Source organism: Sapajus apella, unplaced genomic scaffold (assembly GCF_009761245.1).
Source record: "Sapajus apella isolate SASKATOON/1434 unplaced genomic scaffold, GSC_monkey_1.0 scaffold2474, whole genome shotgun sequence".
NCBI lineage: Eukaryota > Metazoa > Chordata > Mammalia > Primates > Cebidae > Sapajus > Sapajus apella.
This window is the reverse complement of record NW_022439400.1, coordinates 1-9,679: the sequence shown is the minus strand read 5'-3', so window position 1 is coordinate 9,679 and position 9,679 is coordinate 1. Positions and strand designations below refer to the sequence as shown.

Sequence of the window (9,679 nt, the reverse complement as noted above, 5' to 3'; positions counted from 1 at the left end):
AAAAAAAAAAAAAAAAAAAAGAAGTTTGGAGTTGGGCACGGTGGCTCACGCCTGTTATCCCAGCACTTTGGGAGGCCAAGACAGGTGGATCACCTGAGGTCAGGAGTTCAAGACCAGCCTGGCCAACATGGCAAAACCCCGCCTATAATAAAAATACAAAAAAAATTAGCTGGGTGTGGTGGCAGGTGCCTAATAATCCCAGCTACTTGGGAGGCTGAGGCAGGACAACTGCTTGAACCCAGGAGGTAGAGGCTGTAGTAAGTTGAGATTGCACCATTGCTCTCCAGCCTGAGTGGCAAGAGTGAAATTCCGTCTCAAAAAAAAAAAAAAAAGTTTGGGAAAGAGCCTACAAAAGTTCCCATTTCTAACTGTCTTGAAAAATCTCATCTGGAATCACTGGGCCACATTCCCTCACAGCAACAGCTGGCTGACACTAAGCTGTGGCAGCCTCCCTTTAGATGAGACAAGCACCGGCCCCACCCCTTCAAGAAGTGCTTGCTTTTCTCCCTTTCAGTCGTCATTGCCTGTCCCCTCCAAGGCCCCAGGGTTTCTGACCTCTGCCCCGACATTTCACATACCTTTTTCACCATCGTTGTCTCAGAAGAATCAAGTTTTGCTCTCTTGGTATCAGGCCCATCTTCTACTCCTTGGCTAACTTTGGCAACTTTGGTTTTCTCCCTAGAGGGTGACAAGGGGAGGGAATGTTTTACCCTAGGAATCATGTCACTAGAATCAAAAAAAGGCTCTCCAGGTCACAGAACAGGATGGTGGTTAAGCGCAAAAGCTTTGGGGTCAGATCGGTTCAAATCCTAGCTCTGCCATTGATAACCTGATGAATTACACTGTTGGGCACTCAGGAAATGCCCGTGGGAAAAACAGAGCAGCTTAAGTTGCTCAGCACACTCCCAGGCACACAGCCGCTCTCAATAAACCAAAGTGATTACTCTGTAAACACTCTACTTAAATCATGAAATAAACAGCCAAACTTGGCCCAGTGTGGTGGCTCACGCCTGCAATCCCAGCACTTTGGGAGGCCAAGGCGGGTAGATTGCCTGAGGTCAGGAGTTCAAGACCAGCCTGACCAACATGGTGAAACCTCATCTCTACTAAAAATACAAAAAATTAGCCAGGCGTGGTGGCACATGCCTGTAATCCCAGCTACTCAGGAGACTATGACAGGAGGTGGAGGCTGCAGTGCTGAGATCACATCACTACATTCCAGCCTGGGCAACTTCGTGCAACACTGTCTCAGGGCGGGGGGGGGGGGGGGGAAGCCAAACTTAATTCTGCCCCTCTGCTGTGGGCAACTTATGTTAAAATAATCTGGATTGCTTTCCACCACTATGACTTCTTTATAATAGGCCCAAAGAAGTCCAACTCTACCAAAAATCAGAAATGAGCTGGGCGTGATGGCGGGTGCCTGTAGTCCCAGCTACTCAGGAGGCTGAGGCAGGAGAATCACTTGAATCTGGGAGGAGGTAGAGGTTGCAGTAAGCCAAGATCATGCCACTGCATTCCAGCCTGAGTGACAAAACTCCATCTCAAAAAAAGTACTATACCCAAAGAACTAGATTATCCTAAAGTCATAAAACACCAGAGTTAGGGGATATCTGGAACATTACTATCCTTTCACCATCTTGATTTTATAGGCAAGAAACCTGGAGACCAGAGAAATTTCAGTGACTTGCCTGAGAGGCTGAACAAGAGTAGTTCTCAGTCTCTTGGTAGGAAGCTCCTACCTCACAGACCCTCTTTCCCTCTCAATAAAGTTGGAGGTTTTTGGAGGGGGTGGTCAGAAACTGCAGCCAAAATATCTAACTCTTATAGTTTTACAGTATCGTATATCTGCCATCTTTCATCCAGAGACTATAAGGTCAAAACACTGCAGGTCCTCTCATGTGAGAATTAACAAGTTCTGCAGCCTCAGTGTTCAAAATGAGAGGATGAAGTCTTCCTTCTACCAGAAGAGTCTCTCTGCACATTGGAAACCTTTTCCAAGGTAGACTTTGGCTGAATGTGCCTCTAGAGTCAGCCAACTAACTATTTTGTACTCATTTTACTATATCTCAACTTAAAAGCACATAAGCCCAAGCTGGGGAACAAATGTTTACAATTAGAGCAAGCCTTCCCTATGTAGAAAATGTGACTTCACCACCTGAAGCACAGACTGATCAAACAAATACCCATGTGGTGTACTTTCATTGCTGTAAAACTCTGCTTGCTTTAGGCTTCAGATTTAGGCCATCATTTTGGAGAGCAGAGCCATATCTCCTAAAATTCTGAACGCACAATCTATTGTATTCGGTAAGTTGTTAATGACTTGGTTTCAGAATGGTCTAAGTATTATAATCAGATTTTTTCCTTAGATGTTTTGTTTCTCTTTTTTTGAGAGAGTCTCACTCTGTTGCCAGGCAGGAGTGCAGTGGTGTGATCTCAGCTCACTGCAACCTCCATCTCCCAAGTTCAAGTGATTCTCCTGCCTCAGCCTCCTGAGCAGCTGGGATTACAGGCGTGCACCACAATACCCAGGTAAATTTTAGTATTTTTAGTAGAAAACGGCATTTCACCACGTTGGCCTGGATGGTCTTGATCTCTTTTTTTTTTTTTTTTTTTTTTTGAGACGGAGTTTCACTCTTGTTACCCAGGCTGGAGTGCAATGGCGCGATCTCGGCTCACCGCAACCTCCGCCTCCCGGGTTCAGGCAATTCTCCTGCCTCAGCCTCCTGAGTAGCTGGGATTACAGGCACGCGCCACCATGCCCAGCTAATTTTTAGTAGTTTTAGTAGAGACGGGGTTTCACCATATTGACCAGGATGGTCTTGATCTCTTGACCTCGTGATCCACCCGCCTCGGCCTCCCAAAGTGCTGGGATTACAAGCGTGAGCCACCGAGCCCGGCCGGTCTTGATCTCTTGACCTCGTTATCTGCTCGTGGGGCGGGGGGGGGTGGGGGCGCAAAGCCCTAGGACCGCAGGCGTGAGCTACCACACCCAGCCTAATGGTTGTTTTCTTTTCTTTTTCTTTTTTTGAGACGGAGTCTCCCTCTGTTGCCCAGGCTGGAGTGCAGTGGTGCAATCTCAGCTCACTGCAACCTCCACCGCCCGGGTTCAAGCGATTCTCCCTGCCTCAGCCTCCCAAGTAGCTGGGATTACAGGCTCCCACCACCACACCCAGATAATTTTTTGTATTTTCAGTAGAGACAGGGTTTCGCTATGTTGGCCAGGCTGGTCTGGAACTGCTAACCTTGGGTGATCCACCCACCTCGGCCTCCCAAAGTGCATAATTTTTAAAAAAAGAAAGTATAAAAAAGAAAAAATGTAACGTTCTCCCCTTCTCTCCCAACACTTACTCCACAAACTCATGCTCTCCTAGATTGGCAAATGTGTATCCATGGTAGCCAAAAACATCTCCTGTAAAGAACTTGATGCTATTTTTGTGACAGATCTGGTCAACTTTAACTATGACATCCCTGGAACAGCAAGTCAGGCACACCTGCAGAAAGAAAGAAATTGGCTGGGTGTGAGTTTTGCAAACTGTGAATCACCACCCTGATGTCTAAATAAATCTTAATGAACAGTCACTCTGGGCATGTTTCAAACTGGTACAACAGGTTCTTTCGGTCCTATGGTTAGAAGACAAAAGAAAAGTTGCAGGTTTCGGTGTGTGGAAAATATAAGTTATGAGGCCGTCATGTTCTGCAGCCAAAATAAAATATGTTCAGCTAAAAAGTAAGAGCCATTCCAATGAATGTTTTCTGTAATCCATGAACATATATACATCTCAGAGTTTTCATGAAAAGAAAATAATAACTTAGCAAGTTGTTTCTAAACTGTTAAATCTATTAAAATCCAAATAAGCTACAATGAGAAGCAAAACCAGTTTTTTAAATTGACTCAAAGGTCATGTTTAAATACAAGGGCTTTTTTTCCCCTCCTTCTGATTGATATGTTAAGATAAAGAAGATAAACAAATCCTGTTGAGATCATTTTTCCACAGATTGCAGTGTGAAATTTTATCTGAATTTAAGGACAAAAGAAAAGGTTATAGACCAAGTGACCTTCCATTCAGACTTAGACAATGAACTGGTGATTCACTCAGTGGAATTATCAGTGTTGCTCTGGGGTCTGTAGGTTTATTCCAGTAAGTTGAGGTATTGGAAATGGCTAAGTTCTCCTGCACAAAATACCATCTTTTCGGGAGAAGCTTTGTGATCATGGTCAAAAGACAACTTCCAAATTGCACATGCTTTCTCCTGAACAAAAGGACATTTTCACTTGACAGACCCTCTTTGCTGTTGTCTGGCAGCCTGAATACCGAAATAACACTCACAGAGACATGTGTTCCTTTGGTGTTTCAAAGAATGCAACCACCCAAGGAAAAATCCCATCTAAAAGGTAAGAAATCCACAGGTGAACATGCAATCAATTGATCAAATGGAATCCTGCAGAGTCTAAAGTGACTGTAAAACCTGCAAGGACCAGCCAAACATGGCCCACAAGGCAGTCAACATGGCCCCACACACCCGTATGACAGAATCAACTGGCCTCACACTTCAGTTTTAACAAACCCTCTTTCTAATTCTACAAGTTCAAGGGACACCTGGAAAAAAATAAATGTGGTTAGTACAGATAAGAAAAAGAGGACTTATGCTGATGGCATGGCTCAGGAAAAAAAAAAAAAAAGGTAGTAAGAAAATGAAGAATTGGCTGGGCTCAGTGGGTCACATCTGTAATCCCAGTACTTTGGGAGGCCGAGGCAGGCAGATCACCTGAGGACAGGAGCTTGAGATCAGCCTGGCCAACATGGTGAAACCCCATCTCTTTCTTTATTTAGACAGAGTTTCACTCTTGTTACTCAGGCTGGAGTGCAATGGCGCGATCTCGGCTCACCGCAACCTCCGCCTCCTGTGTTCAAGCAATTCTCTTGCCTCAGTCTCCTGAGTAGCTGGGACTACAGGCATGCACCACCATGCCCAACTAATTTTTTGTATTTTTAGTAGAGACGGGGTTTTACCATGTTGACCAGGATGGTCTTGATCTCTTGACCTCGTGATCCACCCGCCTCAGCCTCCCAAAGTGCTGGGATTATAGGCGTGAGCCACCATGCCCGGCCCAAAACCCCATCCCTTTAAAAAAAAGAAAAGAAAGAAAATGACTTATGTCCAAATGGAAAGTGTCCCAATATCTGAAGTTAAAAAATAGAAGGGACTAGGGAAAAGAAAACAGGACAGATTCACAGATGATCCATCCTTCCAAGCCCGTATTCGAAGAGATGCACAGATGAAATAGAAAAATGTAAAAAACAGGCTGGGCGTGGTGGCTCACACTTGTAATCCCAACATTTTGGGAGGCTAAGGTGGGTGGACTGCCTGAGGTCAAGAGTTCAAGACCAGCCTGACCAACATGGTGAAACCCCCATCTCTACTAAAAATACAAAAAATTAGCCAGGGATGGTGGCAGGCGCCTGTAATCCCAGCTACTTGGGAGGCTGAGGCAAGAGAAACGCTTGAAGCCAGGAGGTGGAGGTTGCAATGAGCTGAGGTCATGCCATTGCACTCCAGCCTGGGCAACAAGAGCAAAACGCCTTCTCAAAAAAAAATAAAGCGTAAAAAACAAACTACCCAATCCAAATTCTAACCTCTAACATAATGTAATGGGGCCTTTCATTTAAAAAACTAGCAGCTTATCAGTGACTATTTCACAGTTATCAAGATTTGTTAAGCTTTTCCAGAATACAGGGAACTATGTCTGAAAGGTCACAGACACTGACAATGAATTTATCCTTCCACCTCCGCATAGATTTGGCAGTGAAACCAAATGAGGTTGGATATGCCTCATTTGGCTTATGACTACAGTGATTTTTTTCTCTAGTTATCCATGGCAACATGGTCAATGTGACTGTGAGAAACAGACAGACAGACAGACATAGACCAAGATCAGGTGTGCTTTTTGTTAACACAAAACACAGGCTGTAGTTTGATATTTCTAACAAAAAAAAATCCTCTGCCATAGAAATCAATCACCAACTTGTTGTCAGAAGAAAACATTTGCAATAACATGGATTAAAGTTATGTGCAAAGATTCTGGAAGGAAGATAAAACACCAAATATGAAACCTGGCCTAGGGGAACATATGCCCAGAGAAGAAGCCAGCAGACAGCAAGTCACCAACAGTTACAGCAGATCCAACAGACTGGACCTCTCTAGCAACATATTCATACAATATACTAAGCTGAAACAACAGAACAGCTTACAAATTTTCTTGGGAAAAAGCTCAGAATTTGTTATTTGAATGTGCTCAGACTGCTTTAAGATTCGAAAGCATACATACAACTAGTACCTTAATTTGTTTAATTCCTATGCAGATCTTATATTAAGAAACTTACAGCATCAAATTGAGTGAAAAATGACTCTGGTTTCCTCTCTATATCCTCAGTGTCCACCTTCACATCCACCATGGGGTTAAGATTCTGAGCTCGCTCCAAAGAGGCTTCAGCCCTATTTCGGCCAACAGACCCAGTACGAATCAAGAACTGAGCTCCAGGATCTTCTGGAGATACCTAGAAATAATAGATGTATTTTTTTAATTCTTGAGTTTTTAGGGAAAATAAATCTCAAAGACAATCTTTAAATTTTAACCGACAGCTAAAATACCTACCACCTAAATTGTATTATTGTTCCTGTAGCAATTTGCCTTATGTGGGCTTCCTTCTAAGGCTTTAAAACCACTTTAAACTTTTTTAACTGGTCATTGATGGTTAAAGAGCACCCCCTTGTGTTTATAAAGAAAATTCACTCTCAACAGAAAAATGCATGCCTTTTCCTTCCATACAAATTTATAACTGCTAACAAATGACTGATTGCCAGTGTTAAGAATTGACTAAATTACGTAGCATGTGCCGAGCTATAAGCATTCAGGGAAATACACAAGCAGTTTAAAGGATTACGTCTCTGTCTTTCAGTGGTTTAAGAGTAGACCACACTGGCACAATAGCTCACATCTGTAATCTCTGTCTCCAGTGGTTTAAAAATCTCTGTCTTCCAGTGGTTTAAAAGTAGGCCTTCCAGAAGGGGGAAAAAAAAGAAAAACAAAAAAAAAAGAAGAGAACAAATAAATAAAAAATAAATATATTTTTTTAAAAAGTAGACCTTCCTGGCACAGTAGCTTACATCTCTAATCCCAGCAATATGGGATGCCAAAGCAGGAGGACCACTGCTTGAGGCCAGAAGCTCAAGACTAGCCTGGGCAATATACTGAGGCCCTCTCTCAAGAAAACAACAGAAAATTGCAACCTCATGAGAAAACTTAAAAAAACAAAAATTTATACATATATATATATATGTGTATATATACACACACATAAAATCAGTGCAAAAATCAGACACGAGGAGGAGGCTGGGCGCGGTGGCTCACGCCTGTAATCCCAGCACTTTGGGAGGCCGAGGCGGGTGGATCACGAGGTCAAGAGATCGAGACAATCCTGGTCAACATGGTGAAACCCCGTTTCTATTAAAAATACAAAAAACATTAGCTGGGCATGGTGGCGCGTGCCTGTAATCCCAGCTACTCGGGAGGCTGAGGCAGAAGAATTGCCTGAACCCAGGAGGCAGAGGTGGCAGTGAGCCGAGATCGCGCCATTGTACTCCAGCCTGGGTAACAAGAGCAAAACTCCGTCTCAAAAAAAAAAAAAAAAAAAAAATCAGACACGAGAATGCTTGAAATAACCTTTTTTTTTTTTTTGAGACGGAGTCTCCCTCTGTTGCCCAGGCTAAAGTGCAGTGGTACAATCTCGGCTCACTGCAACCTCTGCCTCAGCCTCCCAAGTAGCTGGGATTACTGGTACCCACCACCAGGCATGGCTCATTTTTGTATTTTTAGTAGAAACGCGGTTTCACCACCTTGGCCAGGCTGGTATTGAACTCCCGATCTCGTGATCCACCTGCTTTGGCCTCCCAAAGCGCTGGGATTACAAGTGTGTACCGAGCTGAAACGAACTTTTTGTTAATGCAGACAGACTACGGCCAGGCATGGTGGCTCACACCTGCAGTCCCAGCACTTTGGGAAGCCAAGGCGGGCAGATCACCTGAGGTCAGGAGTTCAAGTCCAGTCTGACCAACATGGAGAAACCCTGTCTCTACTAAAAATACAAATTAGCCATGGTTGCTGGTGCATGCCTGTATTCTCACCTAGTGGGGAGGCTAAGGCAGAAGAATCACTTGAACCCAGGAGGCAAAGGGTGTGATGAGCCGAGATTGCACCACTGCACTCCAGCCTGGGCAACAAGAGCAAAACTTTGTCTCCTTTTTCTTTTCTTTTTTTTTTTTTTTTGGAAATGGAGTTTCGCTCTTGTTACCCAGGCTGGAGTGCAATGGCGCGATCTCGGCTCACTGCAACCTCCGCCTCCTGGGTTCAGGCAATTCTCCTGCCTCAGCCTCCTGAGTAGCTGGGATTACAGACACGCACCACCATGCCCAGCTAATTTTTTGTAGTTTTAGTAGAGACGGGGTTTCACCATGTTGACCAGGATGGTCTCGATCTCTTGACCTCGTGATCCACCCACCTCGGCCTCCCAAAGTGCTGGGATTACAGGCTTGAGCCACTGCGCCCGGCTGCAAAACTCTGTCTCAAAAAAAAAAAAAGAAAAAAAAAAAAAAAAACCAACATATAAACAGACTATGTCACCCAGGCTGGAGTGCGGTATTTATTCACAGGCACGATCATTGCACACTGCAATAGCAAACTCCTGAGCTCATCTTCCCACCTCAGCTTCCCAATTAGCTGGGCTACAGGCGTGAGCCACTACATCCAGTTTCTGAATAAACTCTTAAATTCGATTAAAACTCAGAGAGGAGGACAGGCACGCAGGCTCACTCCTGTAATCCCAGCACTTTGGGAGGCTGAGGCAGGTGGATCACGAGGTGAGGAGATTGAGACCATCCTGGCCAACATGGTGAGACACCATCTCTACTAAAAGTACAAAAATTCCATGGGCGTGGTGGCACATGTCTGTAATCCCAGCTACTCAGGAGGCTGAGGCAGGAGAATCAGTTGACCCGGAAGGCAAAGGCTGCAGTGAGCCAAGATCACAGCACTGCACTCCAGCCTGGCGACAGAGTAAAACCCCATCTCAAAACAAAACAAAACGCAGAGAGGAGGAGAGATGAGTGGGGACTGGACAGATAAATTATTTCACCCCTAAGGCTGAACATCAGCAGAGCAGAGCCTGAAAGATAGGATAATATAATCCCCTAACAGCCACCAGTAGGATTACAGATACCATACTGCTCTCAAAGCATTTCTTCACACATCAAACATCTAATTTAACCATTCCAGCCTGGGACAAGTGAGACTCCATCTCAAAATACAAAACAAACAACAACGATAAAAAAACATACAATTGAGCCCAGAAAGTTCAAGGCCAGCCTGAGCAACACCACGAAACCCAGTCTCTACAAAAAAATACAAAAAATTAAGCCGGGCGCGGTGGCTCAAGCCTGTAATCCCAGCACTTTGGGAAGCCGAGGCGGGTGGATCACAAGGTCAAGAGATCAAGACCATCCTGGTCAACATGGTGAAACCCCGTCTCTACTAAAACTACAAAAAATTAGCTGGGCATGGTGGCACGTGCCTGTAGTCCCAGCTACTCAGGAGGCTGAGGCAGGAGAATTGCCTGAACCCAGG

At 44.5% G+C, this 9,679-nt stretch overlaps 1 protein-coding gene across 1 annotated transcript; it reads right to left on the bottom strand.

Annotated features, from left to right (window-relative positions):
- Positions 1-368: 368 nt before the first annotated feature.
- LOC116547242 (SUMO-activating enzyme subunit 1-like) lies at positions 369-8,549 on the bottom strand (the record flags this gene model as incomplete). The annotated part of the gene is made up of 5 exons (XM_032273253.1): positions 369-678; positions 3,349-3,491; positions 6,384-6,557; positions 7,938-7,940; positions 8,543-8,549. Coding segments are annotated over 5 exons (622 nt in total), but the record flags the coding sequence as incomplete, so codon positions are not given.
- Positions 8,550-9,679: the final 1,130 nt, after the last annotated feature.